Source organism: Paroedura picta, chromosome 4 (assembly GCF_049243985.1).
Source record: "Paroedura picta isolate Pp20150507F chromosome 4, Ppicta_v3.0, whole genome shotgun sequence".
NCBI classification, from domain to species: Eukaryota; Metazoa; Chordata; class Lepidosauria; order Squamata; family Gekkonidae; genus Paroedura; species Paroedura picta.
Window position 1 is genome coordinate 27,436,249 of NC_135372.1, and position 20,018 is coordinate 27,456,266.

The 20,018-nt window shown below is 48.3% G+C and overlaps 2 protein-coding genes across 4 annotated transcripts in view; both read left to right on the forward strand.

Annotated features, from left to right (window-relative positions):
• YJEFN3 (YjeF N-terminal domain containing 3) overlaps window positions 1–9,283 on the forward strand; it is a 37,838-nt gene extending 28,555 nt beyond the window's left edge. For all 3 annotated transcript variants that reach the window (XM_077332074.1, XM_077332073.1, XM_077332072.1), the window contains 2 exons: window positions 5,168–5,318; window positions 8,760–9,283. In XM_077332074.1, coding sequence (XP_077188189.1) covers window positions 5,168–5,318; window positions 8,760–8,959 — 351 coding nt within the window. In that variant the 3' untranslated portion in view covers window positions 8,960–9,283. The remainder of the gene's footprint in view (window positions 1–5,167; window positions 5,319–8,759) is intronic.
• A 4,663-nt stretch (window positions 9,284–13,946) lies between these two features.
• Window positions 13,947–20,018, forward strand: part of LOC143835014 (cartilage intermediate layer protein 2-like) — a 34,190-nt gene continuing 28,118 nt past the window's right edge. Inside the window, exon 1 of the mRNA XM_077332075.1 lies at window positions 13,947–14,012. The gene's annotated coding sequence lies outside the window, so the exon portion shown is untranslated. The remainder of the gene's footprint in view (window positions 14,013–20,018) is intronic.

Consider the following 20,018-nt stretch of genomic DNA (forward strand, 5'->3'; position numbering starts at 1 on the left):
AAGAATTGGTGTACAAGAGGATGGGGACAAGTTTTGTAAGAGTGTGATAGAAACACAGCTATCACTGGTATTCAGACTCTTGACCAATAGATTTTGTGGGGCTTGCAAGCTGTGTTGAGTTATTGCTTTAGCTTTCTCTAAAGCCAGCTTGGTGTAGTGGTTAAGAACACCAGTTTCTAATCTGGCGAGCCCTCCACATGCAGCTAGCTGGTTGACCCTGGGTTCTCACAGCACTGATAGAGCTGTTCTGACTGAGAAGTATCAGGGCTCACTCAGCCTCACCTCCCTCACAGGGTGTCTGTTGTGGGGAGAGAAAGGGAAGGTAAGCCACTTTGAGACTCCTGGTAGGGAAAAGAGGTATATAAGAACCAAGACTCTAGATTAAAGTGACCAGATTTTAACATTGGTAAAGCAGGACAGCATTGACCGGGGGGGGGGGGTCTTGATTTGGTCTATATGGAGCAACAAACATTTTCATAGAATGCATAGAACGCAAAAATAGTATTGTAAATAGATATGTATTTTAATTTCAACATAAGTACAATTTGCCAGGTGCCCCCAGATGTCCCGCCAAAAGTGGGACAATCTAGTCACCTTACTCTAGTTTTAAAAAGATCTTGCAAGTTTGAAGCTGGCTCTGTAGGGTGCTGACAGATTACCCTCAAGAACCTGCCTGCCCATGGGGGCAGCACTACACTGTGGAAAAGAATTCCCTTTAAGACATTTAAGGGGAACGTTTAATAATCCCGCAGCAGAACGTTCACAGGGCCAAGACACTCAAAATACAGCTGGTGGGGGTTGATGGAGCCTTCAAGTTTAGTCAATTTATGGAGACTCCCCCCCAAGGGGTTTCCAAGGCAAGACACATTCAGAGTAGGGTTGTGTGCTTCGGCTCGGTTTGGCCACGATCACCAAAGTCCAAGGTGGCTAGTGGCGCGGAGAGGAGGAGGGGCGGAAGTGGTGCACTAAGGCAGTTGAACCAAGCCAAACCACACAACCCTGGTCTTCCTTGGTCTCCTGTCTAAGTACTAGCCAGGACCCTGCTTAGCTCCTGGCAGGGGGTTGGGGGGAGCCTTGCCAGCTCCAGGTGGGAAAACACATGGAGATTTGGATATGGAGCCCAGACAGAACAGGGTGGGACCTCAGTAGGGCACAATGCCATAGAGTCCACTGTCCAGAGCAGCCAGTTTATCCAGGGGAACTGATCTCTGTAGTCTGGAGATGGGATCCCCAGGCTCTACGTGGAGGCTGGCATCCCTAGTTCTAAGTCTGGCAGGAGAACATGGCTGATGAGATGCCCCAAACTCTCATTTTATATTAAGTCTGTCTACATTTTCACTTTTAGGCAACTGTTGAACCCACTGGAATTCTGGGATGTTTGTTCAGATGACCAGAAATTGAAAAGGTCCATGTACGGACTGGAATGAGCCTCTTGTGGCGCAGAGTGGTAAGGCAGCCGTCTGAAAGCTTTGCCCATGAGGCTGGGAGTTCAATCCCAGCAGCCGGCTCAAGGTTGACTCAGCCTTCCATCCTTCCGAGGTCGGTAAAATGATTACCCACCTTGCTGGGGGGTAAACGGTCATGACTGGGGAAGGCACTGGCAAACCACCCCGTATTGAGTCTGCCATGAAAACGCTGGAGGGCGTCACCCCAAGGGTCAGACATGACTCGGTGCTTGCACAGGGGATACCTTTACCTTTACCTTTTACGGACTGGAATTCTGTTCTCCTTGTGCAAAGAACGCGCTAACCCTGACCCCAGCTTCCCTGCCCGTCTGCTGAGGCCTTCCAGTTGGCCTGCACTTCACACCCTGTTTTATGCGAAAAAGAAGCAGCGGCAGAATAATTTGGGTCCCAAGTTCTTGGGCGTGAGTGACAGAATCAACTGGAAGCGTTTGGCTGTTGAAACTGTGGGGGCCCCTTTTTCTTGCCTGCTTCTGGATCAGGCCAAGTAATTTCAGACGGGGGACCACTGTGCAGAAGGAGGCAGAGAGGAAGAAAAGATTTCTCATTTGTTTCTTAAGGCCTGGAAGTCTTTGGTCGTGGCTTTTCCGCTCCCCAGAGCTTCTTGTTAAACTGCCATATTTCTTTAAATTGCTGTGAAACCGAAGCTGCTTCCTGCAGTGCTGAGGTCCCTCATTTGGGGTGAAGCCACCCGTGAGTCAAGCCTGCTTAAAATAACAGAGTCCTCCCACAGGGCATTAATTAGGGATCAAGTGAAGTGACATGGCTGCATCCACAGGGCATGCCAACCATGATTAAGGCTTGGTTGCTGAGTCCTGGCCCGCAGATGCTGTTGTTCTTTTGTTTCTTCCCAGCAAAGGCAGGGAGAGGGGAGAGGGAATAAAATGGTTCACAACAAAAACCATGTCAGTGGAGGTGGTCACGCTTTTTACACCCACTTGTCCACTGTTTCCTCAACAGCCTCCCCTTCCCCCTACTCCTCGATTTAGAACAGCCTTTGTCAACCTTTTTACCACTGAGAAACACCTGAAACATTCTTTAGGAAATCCCAGAAGTGGCACGATTGTGCAGAATATAGTTCAGAAGCAGAGCTGTGGACACCCCCACCCAGGGCCCTGCCCCTCCCCACCCTCTCAAGGCCCATCAATGGCCATTGGAAGGGTGGGTCAACATGAGCAAATACGGTCATAGCACCCAATAAATGTTTTTTTTAAAAACCAATTTTAAAAACCATATGAAAAATTAATTAACTCCCACCCCTTTGGGAAACCCTTTCAAGGCCATTAAGAAACCGTAGGCCTAGGGTTTTATAGAATCATAGAGTTGGAAGGGTCGTCTAATCCAACCCCCTGCACTATGCAGGAAACTCATAACTACCTGCTCATCATCTGTTCTAACAGATCAGTTCTCCAGGTACATACCTGGCTGTTTTTGTCCCTGGGGCAGGGGGTAGGGCTTAGTGATGCAAGGAGAGAAGGTTTGATGACATGGAGGATCCTGAACCCCATACCCTCCCCAGAGAGTCCACCTGCACCCCAGCCCACCCCATCACCTGACATCCTGCTGACATCCTTCCCTGTGGGCGATGGCAGAATGGCCAGCCACGTTGGATGGATGGCCCACAATATCATTCCCCACCTGCAGCCCTGTGCATTGGTGATGCAGTTGGCAGGCAGCTGGGGCTACTTGTGGATTATCCATGCACAGCAAGCCCCACCAGCAGTGAGAAGGACACAGACTGCTCCTTCCCATCTCCGCTAGTGCCTAGGACATGTTGCCCAGCTGCCACCCCTTAGATATGCCTCTGGAGCTCTCTGAGTCCCACCAGCCTCACAGGGCATCTGTTAAGGGGCAAGGAAGGTGTTTGTAAACCACTGTGGGACTCCTTTGGGCAGGGGTAGTCAAACTGCGGCCCTCCAGATGTCCATGGACTACAATTCCCATGAGCCCCTGCCAGCAAATGCTGGCAGGGGCTCATGGGAATTGTAGTCCATGGACATCTGGAGGGCCGCAGTTTGACTACCCCTGCTTTAGGCTGATGCTGCATTGAACAGGGGGTTGGACTAGATGATGAAGAAGAAGAGTTGGTTCTTATGGCCTGTATGACCCCTTCCAATTTTATGGTTCTCTGATTTTATGAACTGTGCTGGTGAGCTTTGCAATCAGATAAAAATATGATCCATAGACCTCCTTGGGCTCCTGTTCCTTCACATTTAACTGCGGCTGCCTTAAAGCATTTCTTACTTCTTAGCATAATTTATTCCTATTCACTGTGGGATTTCTGAATAGATTCTTAATCAGTTTCTTTTTCTTGGGGTTGGAGGGTGTGTGTGCGTGTGAAGGCTCTAATTAACACTTTCACTTTTTGATTACTACTTTCCTCTCTCTCCAAAACCATGGTTGATTACTTATTTCCCTCTTTATGATTGTAATTTGTGCAGTGTTTTTTTTTTGTTTTTTGTTTTTTTAAGAGTGAGCAATTGCTTTGCAACTGGATGAAAAGCTATAATTAGAAACTCCCTGCCCCAGCTTTCCCTGGCATGCATACACAAAAATAATGTGTGATCAGAATGAAATTAAGGATGGAAAGAGAACTGAAATTTGGCGCATGGAGAGAAATGCCTGATCTGTGACAATACTGGATGCAATCAGAATCACAGAATCACAGATCTTACAAATCAAAGGATTCCCAGGAGAACTGAAAGTTCACTGTCAGCCGATCAAAGCTCAAGAGGGCTGCTGATGTCCACGCAGCTCTTGGGAAATCTCCTGGCAGCTGAGACCCATTCCCCCAGAGAAAATGGCAGTTCTGTAGTGTGGACTGTGTGGCATTACGCTCCATTGAGACCCCTACCTTCCCCAAGCCTTGCCTCCCCCAGGCTCCACCCCTCCAATCTCCAGGTTTTCCACAACGTGGAGCCAACCGCTCCACATGCTGAAGAAGATGCCTTCCAAAGAGACATCCTGAAGGGCTCTTGTCCATGGGGTCAGGCATTGCAGCAGGGTTATGGGGCACGTGATTCAATACTCAGTGTGGATAGAAGCCAAGTTTGCAAACTCCAGGCTGGGAAATTCTGGGAACTTTGAGGGTAGAGGACCTCAGCAGGCTATAATGCCATACAGCCCACCATCTAAAGCAGGGGTAGTCAACCTGTGGTCCTCCAGAGGTTCATGACTACAATTCCCATGAGTCTTTGCCAGCAAATGCTGGCAGGGGCTCGTGGGAATTGTAGTCCATGAACCTCTGGACGACCACAGGTTGACTATTCCTGCTCTAAAGCATTTCCTCCATGCTCAAACTGGAGATTGGCAACCCTTGGTGGAACCCCATCCAATTCTGCCTTTGGGATATGGATTTTTTGCGAGCACATCAGCTTGGTGTAGGTTGTTAAGAGCAGCAGCTTCTAATATGGAGCGCTGGATTTGATTCCCCACTCCTTCACATGCAGCTAACTTGGGTTAGTCACAGTCCTGCTAGGGCTATTCTCACAGAGCAGTTCTGTCAGAATTCTGTCAATCTCCTCTGCCTCACAGGGTTTCTGTTGTGGGGAGAGGAAGGGAAGGTGATTGCAAGCCACTTTGAGACTCCTTCCGGTAGTAAAAAAGCAGGATATAAAAAAAAAAAACCCAACTCCTCTTCTTCATCATGATCACGGATTGGGGACAACCACAGGCTCCTCTGTCTTTCTCTCCTCCCCTACCAGGTTCAGCTCATCAGCGATGCCTACAACCTAGTCATTGATGCCGTTCTGGGTGTGGAGGCGAACCCAGCCGAAATATCAGAACCGTACATCAGCGTCTTGGCAACCCTCAAGCAAATCCGGGCCCCCCTCATCAGCCTGGACGTCCCCTCGGGTATGTCCATCTTAACCCACCAGCTTCTTCTCTCCCGGGTACCACTTGGAGGTTTTAGGTCACATCCCATTATAATCTCTCCCACTACCCTTCTTGATTCAATACTCAGTGTGGTCTTCCCAGTTGCAATGTATGGCTGTGAAAGTTGGACCATAAGGAAGGCCGAGCGTCAAAGAATTGAGGCTTTTGAACTCTGGTGCTGGAGAAGACTCTCGCGAGTCCCTTGGACTGCAAGGCGAACAAACCGGTCAGTCCTAGAGGAGATCAGCCCTGACTGCTCCTTTGAAGGCCAGATCCTGAAGATGAAACTCAGATACTTTGGCCACCTCATGAGAAGGAAGGACTCCCTGGAGAAGAGCCTAATGCTGGGAGCGATCGAGGGCAAAAGAAGAAGGGGACGACAGAGAATGAGGTGGCTGGATGGAGTCACTGAAGCAGTCGGTGCAAACTTAAATGGACTCCGGGGAATGGTAGAGGACAGGAAGGCCTGGAGGATCATTGTCCATGGGGTCGCGATGGGTCGGACACAGCTTCGCACCTAACAACAACACCCTTCTTGACTGGTCAGCTTCTCCTCCTCTGCCCTCAATCCCTCACTTGGCCTGCTTGTGGCCTGTGATGTGTTGGATCAAATAACCATAGTCTCGTCCTTTACATGTAAACAGGGACACAGAAATTAAAACTGGAAATGTTTTAAAACTATTATTGTAAGCCACCTTGAATCGTGAGGAAAGGTGGGATATAAATGTTTTTTAAAACAAAAAACAAAAAATACCCTGTGCTTGTAAGAGAGAGGCTTATGAATAATTGGTCCATCCAGCACTGACGGAGAGGCTGATTAAGGGGGTGGCAGGTTGCAGTAGATGAGCGATAGGGTTGCGAGTGTCCTGCATAGTGCAGGGGGTTGGACTAGATGACCCAGGAGGTCCCTTCCAACTCTGTTATTCTATGATTCCATGGTTCATTCATAATCAAAATGGGATCCTTCCCCTCTTGTGCCCAGGTGCTTTCCCCTGTGCAGCTCTCCATGCTTGCACAGGGTACTTGTGGAACTGCAAAATGCAGAGTAGTTTTCAAAGAAGTCCATTTGGAAGTTACCCCAACACCCATCTGCTGTGCTTGTCTTAAAGGTACAGCAACTTTGTTATAGAGCTGGCACACCTTGGCAGAATCATTGCTCTAAATACCCACAAGTCAAAGGGGATTCTACTCCTCCTCCAGGGAAGGATAAGAAATGGAAGCAGACTTCATGAGGCCGGAGAGATTTCTCTTTGGCCTCATGAAGTTTCCTGTTATACGTAGCATCTCCACCATTTGGAGCAGGGATCCTCTGTTGGAAAAGGCAATGTCTGGTATACAAAGAAGAGAAGAAGACCCTGCAGGGGGCAGCAAGAAGACTGATAGGATAGTGAGGTCAGGAGACCATCTCTCTTAAGTTTCCTTCCTTGTCTGTCTCCAGATTAACAAAACAAAATCAGAGTCCAGCCAGGCACCTTTAAGGCCAACAAAGATTCATTCAAGTCGTGAGCTTCCGAGTGCAAGCACTCTTCCTCAGACTGTGAACTGACAATCATGACAGTGGGAATATAAAGTTAATCCTGTTAAATTAGTAAACTGTGTCACAGCATCCAAATACAGCCATAGGATAATTCTTTGCTAAACCAGCCAATCAGAACCCTCAAATTCAGTCGTAGTTCACAAAAACATAGGAGAAAGGGGCACGGTTTCCACGGTGGCCATTTTCTCCAGGGGAATTGATCTCCTCGAGATCAATTGTAATCCCTGGAGATCTCCAGCCACCACCTTGAAGTTGGCAACCCCAACCTCACCCATGCATTCTTCATAAGCTGGGGAGCAGAGACCCCTGCATTTCATTGCATCACTCTCCCTCATCTCTTCTTCCCTCCCCAGCCAAGTTCCTTGCCCAGGCGTGGGCAATCGCTGTTTCCAGCAGAGTTTGTCAAAGTGGGTCTTCCTATAAAAAGGCTTCTGTCCCCCCCCCCCCCTACTGAGACATGATGTCATGCTCAGAGTGGCCTTGCTGTGTCTGGAGGGAGGCAGCTGGTATTTCCATCAAGCATCGGAATTCACTCTGCAGAAGAACAAACAGGCAGCTGCTGGCCTCTACAATCTGAGCAAAGAAGAAAAATATTGCCTGCTGGCTGGCACTGACTAAATGACTTCCCTTCGAGGCAGACCTGGGTCTTCTGGAAGGCAAAGGCTGAAGCGTGGGATGAGCAGGGTGGGAGGGGAGAGAAGATGTACCTCCTCTTCAGTCCCTGCCTTGCTGCCCCTCACTCTGTGCCAGTTGCCTGTGTGGCAATGAAAACCAGTCCGTTGCTTTCTGGTGGGGTTTGCCCTCTTGTCCCTCAGTGAGCTCTGACTCACAGGCAGGCCAGCAATGTAAAAGAGCTGATGCAGATCAAGGGCACTCAGACGGATGCCTCTGCCCCCCTCAACACCCATCAAGCTGGTTCACACATTCAGTGGCGGGCAGGGGAAAGGGGGATGAGGGCAGTTCCCCGCCCTCTTCAGTCCTTCTCTTCTACTCCCATCTTCAACAGGGTCAAGTTCCAGCCTGCACGCTTGGGAATGTGTATGTGTGTGGCAGAGATTCTGTTCCAGAAAGGCCGCTGGGGTTCTGGAGAGGCATGATAGAGCCGTCTTGGGAAAGAGAATACAATCTGGGTCAGGTCAAGGCCCGGGAAGGAAATGGAACTGATAACTATCTACAAGTATTTTAAAGGGTGCCATATAGAGCAGGGGTAGTCAACCTGTGGTCCTCCAGATGCCCATGGACTACAATTCCCATGAGCCCCTGCCAGCATTTGCTGATATAGAGGATGGAGCAGAGTTGTTCTCTCTTGCCCCGGAGGGAAGGAACAGAACCAATGGGATGAAATTAATTCAAAAGAAATTCCATCTAAACATCCGGAAGAAGTTCCTGACAGTTAGAGCGGTTCCTCAGTGGAAGAGGCTTCCTCGGGAAGTGGTGGGTTCTCCATCATTGGAGATTTGTAAACAGAGGCTGGATAGCCATCTGACAGAGAGGCTGATTCTGTGAAGGCTCAAAGCGGTGGCAGGTTACAGTGGATGAGCAATAGGGTTATGAGTGTCCAACATAGTGCAGGGGGTTGGACTAGATGACCCATGAGGTCCCTTCCAACTGTATGATTCTATGTTCCCTTGAATTTCAGGATGGAAAACCGGTTGGGCAAAAGCATGAACCTGGCCACTGTCCGTTCCATCAAAACCTAAATCTTGTTTCCTTGGGTTTTATCCAGCAGGGCTTCTTATTCTCTTATCCTAAAGAAATGGAGCCTCCATGCAGAGGAGCAGTCTACCTGCAATTACCTCTGAAAACAAAACAGGGAGGGAGGGGATCCTTGGCTCTGATCCAGCCAGGAGACTGCTGAATCCTTGTCCTGTTTCTTTCTTCAGGGTGGGACGTGGAGACTGGCAGCAGCGAAGGGATAAGTCCTGATGTCCTTGTCTCGTTGGCTGCCCCCAAGCAGTGCGCCACCCGATTTATGGGCAAGCACCACCTGGTGGCCGGGCGCTTCCTGCCTTACGACGTGCAGAAGAAATTTGAACTCAATTTGCCAGAGTACACTGGCACAGATTGTGTGGTTTCTCTTTAAGGATCTGGAGGAAGCAGCTGTCAAACTGGTCTCTCTGGCCATCCACACAGCCCTCAGCTCGCATATTTGGGATGGAGAGGATGGCAGAAGCCCCTGGAGTTATTAACCATATCAGATTCTAGACTTTGGAATATTCCATAGTAGGGGGGGGGGGGTTAAAAGTAATGCTTTGTTATGTTGTGCGATCTAGGCAAACAGAGCCCGGGTATGTCCCATCTGCTTCAGGAGGGGGCCCCTGGCTTTAAAATGAAATCTAAAATTCCTATATAAATGCATTTTAAAATAGCTTTTATGATTCCCATTAAAGTTTCCACCTATGTTTTACATTTTTGCTGAGAGCAGAGAGTTTTTTTAAAAGTATCTAGTCGTGTTATTTTCTTCTCTCTTTTAAAAAAAACAGAAAGAAAGAAAGAAAGAAAGAAAGAAAGAAAGAAAGAAAGAAAGAAAGAAAGAAAGAAAGAAAGAAAGAAAGAAAGAAAGAAAGAAAAGTTTCTGATTTTATCTATGACTAGGGGTGGCTTTAAAAGCAGGCTGGGGAGCTGGCATCCTGTCAGCTCTCACTGTGAGAGACTGGAGAGACGGTAGGAGAGGAAGAAGGCATGATGGCCCCCTATTACTACTGCTGATGGTGAGAAGGCAGTGAATGGCAGTGGGGTGCCCACAGAGGCTGCGCACAGGCGCAGACTGCACATTCACCTCCACTGGAGGGGCGGGGCCCTTAGTGGGAGAGGGCCCTCTTAGTGAGGGCCAATCAGAGTCCCCCAGTGCTTCTTAATGGTTCAACAGCCCCTCTGAGTGGCCCTCAGAGGGGGAGGGAGCTCAGTGAGAGCCAATCACAGGCCACCCTAGTGCTTCTCAATGGTGTAACAGCCCCTCTGACTGGCCCTCAGTGGGGAGGGCCCCCTCAATAAGGGGCAATCAGAGGCCTCCCCGGTGCTTCTCAATGGGGCAACAGCCCCTCTGAGTGGCCCTCAGTTGGGAGGGCCATCCCCCCTAAGGGCCAATCAGAGGGCCAGCATGTCTTCAGGAGGACACATGATGATGATGATGATGATGATGATGATGACAATGACTATATATCAAATTAGATTCAGGTGGGCTGTTGTGTTGGTCTGAAGCAGCAGATCCCTGCCAGCACCATACATTTCATTACCCAAAGGCAGGGGTAGTCAAACTGCGGCCCTCCAGATGTCCATGGACTACAGTTCCCATGAGCTCCTGCCAGCATTCACTGGCAGGGGCTCATGGGAATTGTAGTCCATGGACATCTGGAGGGCTGCAGTTTGATTGCCCCTGGCTTAGAGGATGCTTTGGGGACTGTAGGCCTCCAGGAACATTTACATGAAAGTGATTATATCTGCGGGTCTGGAAGACACAGGCACAGCTCTTCGAAAACCATCAGCTCTTTATTAGCTCCGACCCTGAGAGTCAGCGATTGGTGAATTTACAATCCCTCATTTGCATCATATCCAACATAAGCATAATTGAATTCACATACATAATAGAAGCCCCACATCTTTGTTGAATTAGAGGCTCCCTAGAGGTCTACAAACCATTCATATTTCAACCTGACAGAACCCCTTAAGGGCCAAACAATGCCCCCCCCTTGAAAGAAGGAATATGAGTTTTATAATTGATTTACAACCATGACTGCTTCATAAATCAGTGGCAATCACATTCACATGCTACTGCTTGGGGAGGGCAAGGGTTGGAGAGGGGAGGGAAGTCTTCAAGCAGCAACTAGATAGGTACTTAGCCTGGGTGTAATCTACACGGGGCTTTTGACCCAGTCCCAGTTCGAATGAATCCCTGCCATCTACACTGAATTCGATTTGCATTTTGATTTGGGGGCTTTAAACTTTCCCTCTGCAACATGCATGATTGATTTGTGGTGACCCTATCCCCTGTGCTATCCTGGGTATAAGCCTTGATATTTCAAAAACCGCCATAGGTAAATGTGTAGATCTCTGCTTTTTGCAAATTAACTTGCTACCTCCAACACTATAGCAAAGAACCCTGATTGGCCAAGGCATCACTTCAAAGTCTTCCTGGTTCCCGGTTACAAGGCTTGTCTTAAAGTGACTTCTCTCCAGAAGCCCTAACTTCTCTCAGCAGATATTTTCCTCATAGATTTATTTTCCTTCCTTTGCTGTCTCCAATCCTCTCCCCCCCCCCCCGCCATTCAACAAAAGAAAGAGGCTCCTGTTGTGCTTGGGTCCCCTCCCCCTGTTCTGAGCTTCCCCAATCAAGTGCAGAACACTTTCTGTTTCAATTGGGGGGGGAGGGATAGAGGAAGACCCAAGTTCAGATTGATCTGAATTCAGCAGGATCCACAACGGAATTAAATAAGTAAGTGCAGAATCAGCCCTGGATTCTTTGGGCTAATCCTGCATGGAGCAGGGGGCTGGACTATGGGTTTCAGGGTCCCTTCCATGATTCTTCTGTTCTATACAATGCCACAGAATCCACACTGCAAAGCAGCCATTTTCACCGAGGTGACCTGATCTCTGTATCTGGAGAGCAAGTGTAATTCTGGGAGATCTCCAGGCCCTACCTGGAGGTTGGCCACCCTGTGTGCAGATTGCAAGAATGACTCCAGGTTATCAGGGTTCCATGAATAAAAAGGTCGCAACTACTTTGGCTCCTGTCAAGTCACCCATTGTAGAGCACACAGGTTGGGTCAGAATTTCGGTCCTGTGTTGCTGCTCACAGGTTTTGAGGTTCTTCTCAGGTCTTCCATGCACAGTTTCTGTTTCAGATTGCAAGGGGTGGCAGGGATGCAGGAGGGGTAGCCCTTTGCTTTCCTGATATGGAACAGTCAATGGGGGTGCTGTTTTGTCTGCTGGGGAAACCCATGGATTGAAGCACATCAGAAGAGCCCTGCTCGATCAGGTCAGTCCAGCATCCTGTCTCACACAGTGGCCAACCAAGTCTCTCTGGAGGGCCAACAACAGGGCACAGAGGCTGAGGCCTTCCTAAGAATATCAGAAGAGCCCTGCTGGATCAGACCAGTGGTCCATCTAGTCCTGTCTCACCTAGAGGCCAACAAGTTCCTCCAGATGGCCAAGAACAGAGGTTTGAGGCTGAGACTTCACCGATGTTGCCTCCTGGAACAGGGATTTAGAGGCTTTAATGCCTCTGAATGTGGAGGTTTCCTTCAGTCACCAAGGCTGCCACTGGTAGATTTATCCTCCCTAAATCTATCTGATCCCCTTTTCAAGCCCTGAAGATGCCACAGCTCTCCGCCTCCGCCCACCCCATTCTATTTACCAGTGGAGAAGCAAAGCAGACAAATGAGAATTTCCCAGGGAGGCCAACTGGGATGCTGAAGATGCCACAGTGAACACTAAGGGGCTTTCCGCACTCCTTCAAAATCGCACAATGGTTGCCAATTGAAAACGCTACTGATTTGCCATTATGCACAACGTCGTTGACAATCTGCCACACACCTGAAACCGATCCGCAAAAAGCGCTTCGTTGTAGCACTTTCAGGGAAATCCCCCAAAGTGGATTCACCCTCCGGAAAGCAATACACTCCTGCAACCAATCTGCAACACTAGCGGGAAAGTTCTGTGCGTTACCATTGTTGTGGTTTCTACAAAGTCCCTCCCCCTGGCTCTCTCCTCTGATCTTCCGGCGAAGCAATCGCCATTTTTTTTCTCCGAGTGAGCGGGGATCAAAGCACCGGCGAGCCTCCGTTTAGAGGCTTCCCCAGCTTCAGTCCCTCCCCAGAGCTGTTTAGTCACTAAGCACAAACAACAGAGAAGCCCGTTTGCTGATGTATTTTCCCTTTATTTTTCACACTGTTTTCGGCCGAAAATCACGCCCGTGAGGGGGGGGGATTTTTTTTTTCACTCGGGAGGAGCGTGGCAACGATGAAATGGCAGCTCAAACACCACCTGCAAGCTGGATGGGTCTCTCCGTTGCAACGAATCAACACAGATTCATTGCAACGGGTGTGTGTTTTTTTTAAAACTTTCTCAAAGGAAAAGGGGCAGTTTGGGAGCATGCTAACGGCCGCCCATTGGCTGCTTGACAGCCAGAGGCGGGACGAGCTTGGCAATAGCGCTTCCTTTCTAGCAATTTTTGCCGAGACCGGAAGTCTGTGGGAAACGATAGAAACACAACTGGATTTCACTACAAAGGCCGGTATGCATAACGACGAATTCTACTATTTTAAATGGCGATTTTTCGTTCAGCAAACAATTTGCTACATGGATCCCAGTGCGGAAAGCCCCTAAGAACTGGTGGGCCAGGGTCCTGCCACCTGAGACTGTTGCTGGCCAGGGACAATGGCTGCCCGCACAGGCCACAGGATCTAATACATGGCTCCATAAATACATGTGGAGGAGGAGTTGAGTGTGCAACTCTTTCTCCTTCAATTTTTGTTTCAATGTTTGACCAACCAGGCTCAAAGGAGCTGCCCCACCCTGGAGCAATCTTCCCTTCTTGGTAAGAGTGGAAGGCATTGCTACTGGGTTTAACCCTTGCAAGGCTATGGACCTTAGCAGAAGACCCACTGTACTCCCCTTGCAGAGCGTATAAAGTTGCCTTTTAGGGAATTAGGGTCATCTCCTCTGCCTGAGAAGTGGCTCCCCAGAGGCGCAAGCAGAGTTCTTTAACATCACCTGGTGCCTGATCCTTCTAACAGTGCTGGGGATTGAATCTGAGACCTTCTGTAGGCAAAGCAGATGAGCAGATGGAGGGCACTGCCTTGTGGCCTCAAGGCACCTCTTGCACAGTGGGGGGAAATATGCTACCAAGCAGTGGATGAGATTCAGTTCTGTAGCACACGGGGCACTCCAGCATGCTGGTGCATGGACTTTTCAGCCTGGCCTGCCCGCTGGCCACAGGGGCTATTGTCACTGTGCAAAATCCACCCACCCTTTTTATAGACGGGCTGCTGACCTCACTCCCTATTTTGCTGATTCAGCGAGCAAGTAATCTGATGGGGGTGGGGTAAAAGTGTTCACAGTAGCAGTGATTCCAGCAAACTCTGGGCGGACAAAACCGAAAGGATATTGCATGCAGTATGGATAAGTGATAACCCCAGGTGAGTCATGGGAAATTTCCCTCAAACGGGCCCTCCACATGGGGCCAAAAAGTCTCCTCAGCCTGGGCTTCCTCTTGGCAGGGGGGTTTAGCTGGGCGCTTCAGTCCAGCCAATGCTAAATTGGGAAAGTCCAGGATTATTGGGGGCAGAGCTTGGGGAGGGAAGGAGCCTTGGTAGCCTGGAGGTGACTTGTGATTCTGGGAGATCCGCTGCCCCCCCCCCCCCCGGAAGTCAGCAACCTTGGAGATGGAAGGAAAAAGGTTTCCTCAGCCTGGTTGCTAAAGAGCAGGTGCTTAATCTCTTACTCCTCTGCACTCAGACTGACCCCACATTCTCCTCCTGACTATCTCACAGGATCTGATGGAGGGGAGAATCACGGTTTTGCACAGACAGAGAGAGGAGTGGAACTGCAGTAGATCTGAGTCTTGCTGTATAGTGGTTAGACTGGGCACGTCAGGTTCAAATCTTCACTCTGGTAAAGAAGCTCATTGGCTGACACTCAGCCTAACCTACCTCTCATGGGGGGGGGATGGAGGAGAGGAGAACATTGTTAGCATCTTTTAGGTCTCTTTTAGGGAGAAGGAAGGAAGGAAGGAAGGAAGGAAGGAAGGAAGGAAGGAAGGAAGGAAGGAAGGAAGGAAGGAAGGAAGGAAGGAAGGAAGGAAGGAAGGAAGGAAGGAAGGAAGGAAGGAAGGAAGGAAGGAAGTTTTTTCCCCACAATACAAAATCGACTTGCGGACCTGCCATAGGATTTGATCTCAGTTGCTGCCTTAAAGAGCTTTTAACCAAGTGTTTAGACAGGCTTTCTCAACCAGGGTTTCATAAAAACTCTGGGGTTTCTTGACAATGCTGGAGCGGTATACAGAATGGGTAGGAGTTAATTAATGTTTTAAATATGTTCAACATTTATCAGGTAATAATATATGGTCAGATGAGCCTCTTGTGGCGCAGAATGGTAAGGCAGCCGTCTGAAAGCTTTGCCCATGAGGCTGGGAGTTCAATCCCAGCAGCCGGCTCAAGGTTGACTCAGCCTTCCATCCTTCCGAGGTTGGTAAAATGAGTACCCAGCTTGCTGGGGGGTAAATGGTAATGACTGGGGAAGGCACTGGCAAACCACCCCGTATTGAGTCTGCCATGAAAACGCTAGAGGGCGTCACCCCAAGGGTCAGTGCTTGCACAGGGGATACCTTTACCTTTACCTTTAATATATGGTCATGTTGACCAATCCCCTCTCCCAAAATGGCCAGTGATGGGCCTGTGTGGGCATGTACACAGCAAACACTTCTTTGGTTTCTCAAAGTCTGAAGAATGTTTCAGGGGTTTCTCAATGGTAAAAAAAGTTGAAACAACCTGGTTTAGACAAACTGCTACTGCAGTTTGCCTAGAGTGGAATTTGGAAAATGGCAGAAATATCTACATGAGTTTTGAGGGGAGGTTTTAAAGAAATTTCAGATAAGATTAGTGACTTTTCTCAGAATAAGGCAATGAAGGAAAAGTTTTCCAATACCTCTTAGTGAGCATGGCTAATAACAATAACAGAACATCCACCCACATCCAGCCAATTACAACGATTTAGGCTAGATATCAGGAAAACGTTTTTCACCGTCAGAGTAGTTCAGCAGTGGAATAGGCTGCCTAAGGAGGTGGTGAGCTCCCCCTCACTGGCAGTCTTCAAGCAAAGGTTGGATACACACTTTCCTTGGATGCTTTAGGATGCTTAGGGCTGATCCTGTGTTGAGCAGGGGGTTGGACTAGATGGCCTGTATGGCCCCTTCCAACTCTATGATTCTATGATCCATGTTCAGTGGCAGTATACCTCAGATGCTGCTATTTAGGAGAGTGACTTTTAAAGACCAGTTGGCATTCTAAGCATGCCCAAAGTTCTTTTGCCCTAGAACACTGATTGTCAAGGAAGCTGGAGTCATTGCAGATGAACAGTGTGTGGACTGCGGGGGGGTGGGGGGGGGGAGATACATCTACCTGAGAGTTTTGCCAAGATGTGCTGCCCCAGAGGTTTGCGGGGGGAGACCTAGATTGGGCCACTTAGTTATTTCCTTCATTTCTTCTCAAAGGGAATGCAAAGATCCTTCTTTTAACCCCAGTCCCCTTGGATCTGATTGGGTGCCATCCTCCAGCTGGAGCCTGGAGAGCTCCTAGAATTACTACTGATCTCCAGACAGCAGACATAATTTTCCCCGGAGAAAATGGCTGCTTTGAAGATGAACCCGTTGGCATGACACCCCTTCGGGTTTCCTCCCCCAAAACCTGCCCTTCACAGGCTCCATTCTCAAATCGGAACCATAAAACCCAACTGATAGCAGTTAGGACCTTCAAAGGTTGTATGTCTGTATTATTGTTAAAATCATATTACTATTATTGTTCACAGCGCATAGGTTATAGCAAACCAGGATGCTTTGCATTATATGAACCATTAGATTGACGCATTTCGGCCCTTGTAGGGCCTTCTTCAGAGATCTGGTTTTAACACACACATAAAATATGTACAGCAGCCAATAAAAGCCCCAAGGTAAGAGCTGTAAAGTATCAGAGTCACTTAATGAAAGAAGATGTCTAGTTATCAGTCATTTGCTCTCATCCAGAGGCTGCCCAAAATGTTCAGTGTTGTGTTTCCTTATTAGGAAGGTCCTAAATATCAGTTATGAGCCTCTTGTGGCGCAGAGTGGTAAGGCAGCCGTCTGAAAGCTTTGCCCATCAGGCTGGGAGTTCAATCCCAGCAGCCGGCTCAAGGTTGACTCAGCCTTCCATCCTTCCGAGGTCGGTAAAATGAGTACCCAGCTTGCTGGGGGGTAAACGGTAATGACTGGGGAAGGCACTGGCAAACCACCCCGTATTGAGTCTGCCATGAAAACGCTAGAGGGCGTCACCCCAAGGGTCAGACATGACTCGGTGCTTGCACAGGGGATACCTTTACCTTTACCTTTTAAATATCAGTTGGATTTGTATGGTTCTAGTTTTAGTCCCCACCCCCCTTTTGGTTTTTGTCCACTTGCAAATCACCAGGAATTTCTTAAGACAGAGCTGGCACTCCTCTCTAGGGCTGCTAATAGCCAGGTGAGGTCCAAAGTTCTCCCAGAATGACAACAGAGATTAGTGCCCCTGGAGAAAATGGCTGCTTTGGAGGGGGGACTGTCTGCCACAATCCTCTGTTGAGGTCTGCACCCTCCCCAGGAAACAGCTCTAAATCCCCCAGGATCCAGCCACTGCTTGAAGATGGCCAGTGAGGGAGAGCCCCCCACCTCCTGAGGTAGCCTATTCCTCTGCTGAACTAGACTCATAGACTCCTAGAGTGGGAAGGGGCCATGCAGGCCATCTAGTCCCACCCCCTGCTTAGCGCAGGGTCAGCTTCAAGCAGCCAGGATAAGGATCTGTCCAGCCACTGCTTGAAGACTTGCAAATAAAGATTACAAAGTGAAAAGACATATAGAGGGAGGAGGTATACAAATGGGGGGGGAAGAGTGTGGCTCAATAAGTCTGATATAACCTCTGTTCTATTCCCAAGAGACCTTGTGCTTTGTGTGAATGTTTTGGTCATGTGCAATTATTATTACAAAGTGGAAGAAGCCTCACAACAAAACTAGACATTACCTAGGAGTCTAGTCTTGTTTTGATGATATTCTAGACTCTGAAGACAGGAACATCCTGTGTAATGTTGACCTCTGGTAGCAACAGAGGAATTCTTCTGTTAACTGCAAGATTTTTTCTTCACTGCTTGAAGGCTGCCAGTGAGCGGCTGGCAGATACTTATCATGGATGCCAAGGGAATTTGAAGTATCTTTTCCTGGGAATGTGGGGGGGGTGCCTCTCCCTCCCACAAAATATCAGGGCCCACTTCAAAAGTGATCAAATGATGGCTGGAACCAAACAGTTGCGAGATGCTGCTGAATTTCGTGATTCCTTGTTTTCAAAGATGATTGTTTTAGAAAGAGGCATTTCCTCCTTTGGAACATAGTTGTAGGTGTCTTTGTTCCCTGACCATATGGATGAAAACCTAAGACATTAAAATCTGTGTCTCTTTCAACAAAATTAATGTAGCAAAAAATGTTTTACAATGTAAAATCTGTGAGGCAAAAAATTGTGGAACAAAAAAAAATTTCTACCGAAAACAGGCAGGATGAAAATGGTATTTTCCCAACTGGAAACAGACATGAAAAAGTGCTGGTCAAACCACAGAAGAGGCTCAAGGACAGGGTCAAAATTCTTGGAGATTTTGGGGGTTGAGGCTGGGGACGGTTTAATGCCCTCCTGCCCCCCAGCAGCCATTTGCTCAGGGAAACTGTCACCTGCAGATCAGTTATAACTCCAGGAAAACTCCAGGTCCCACCTGGAGGCTGGCAACCTGACTCCAAGGTCTTCCAGTAAGCCTCTATGGAAGCAAGCATGGAGATGACCTGGGTCTCGTCATGTCCCTAATCTGCATTGTAAGCACTATCCCACACAGGCTATCTGCCTGGCAGCTAGGGACCCACAGGGGCCATGTATATGTCATGATATCACTTCTGCAGAAATCCTAGAAGTGATAGGGTAGCTCTAGGAATCTCCAGAAATTCTATGGTAAAACCCCTGAGGTTCTAAGGGTTCCTTTTTTCACTTCCAGGTTTCCCCAAGAAATGATCTCATGAAGACAGACATTGTGCCGATGGCTTAAAAAAAATATCTCCCTATGGACAGGGAATTCCCTGGCCAAGGGACTGGCAAGCTTGTCTCCACCAGATTTTTATCTCCTCTTGCTCCTAGTGTCCCCACATATCAGCATGGGCTCAGGAACCCTCTGTATGTCACAGCCTGACATTCCACACACTACAGCTGCCGGTGTCTGTTGTGTCAGACTGATTTTTCTAAAATAGTTTTGTTGGTTAAACACCATCTGGGCTTCTAAGTCACTGGAAGAGTCAGTAGATGCAGCTGGCTAGAGCATTCTGCTTTTGACTATATGTGTGTCCTCCTCTTTGCTATGAGAACAGAACATCTTGTCTGAAATGCTAGAGTGGCAGCCTAGAGCAGAAGAGCGTTTTCCCGAACACCTGAGACTTCAGGTATTCTAATGGGAAATGGCTGAACCCAGGATCCTCTCCCTGCAAAACATGTGTTTTCCCCTGAACCATAGCTGCCTAATGTGTTTGCCCTGCACATGAAGCTGCCTGTTATCTATTGTCTATTCTGATTGGTGGCTTCTGGATAAGAAAATTCTTTTCCCACACTGGCAGGCTACGATCCTTTCAATGAAGGGTTAAACCTGGGATCTTCAGCATGGAATGCAGAAATGGGGAGATGATGGCCCATTCTGCACACATTGGATAATGCACTTTCAATGCACTTTTAGAAGTAGATTTTTGCGGCAAAGGCAGGTTGAAAGTACAGTATCCAATATGGGCCTAATGTTACGGTGTTAGATTGAGAATGGTGTTCAGGATTCCCTGGAGACTACTGGAACAGAACAAAAATTGAGTCCAGTAGCCTCTTAAAGGCAAGCAAAATTCCCAGGGTATCAGCTTTCATGAGTCAAAGCTCTGACTCGATGAATCTGATACCCTGGGAAATGTTGTCAGATTGAGGTGCTACCGGACTAGAATCTTATTTTACTACTAAAGGCTAACCTGGCTACTCATCTGAAACTGTGACAGTTTCAGGTAGCATTAGGTCCCCAGGACATCTTCCTGTGCATATGGGGGAGTTTTCCTGCAAACTTCCCTTTCTACTATTTCTGGTACTCTTTAGCAAAGTATGGTCGTGCTTGTGCAGACATGTTTGTATGCCGGAAATAGGACACGTTTGCCCTAGCCTAGAAGGATCTTAGCTATCACAGAGTAACCTAATCACCCTGGAATGCCTCAAAGTGAGGAATCTTCAGACTCTGGCCATTTGTTAATCCTCTCAGTGCTATCCCAGCACCTGGATATATTCTTTTCTCGTTTCTTCCTTGATTAGGTTATCTACCTTAGTCATTTCCCCTATCATGTTCATTAGGCCCATTTTAGCAAAGTGGCT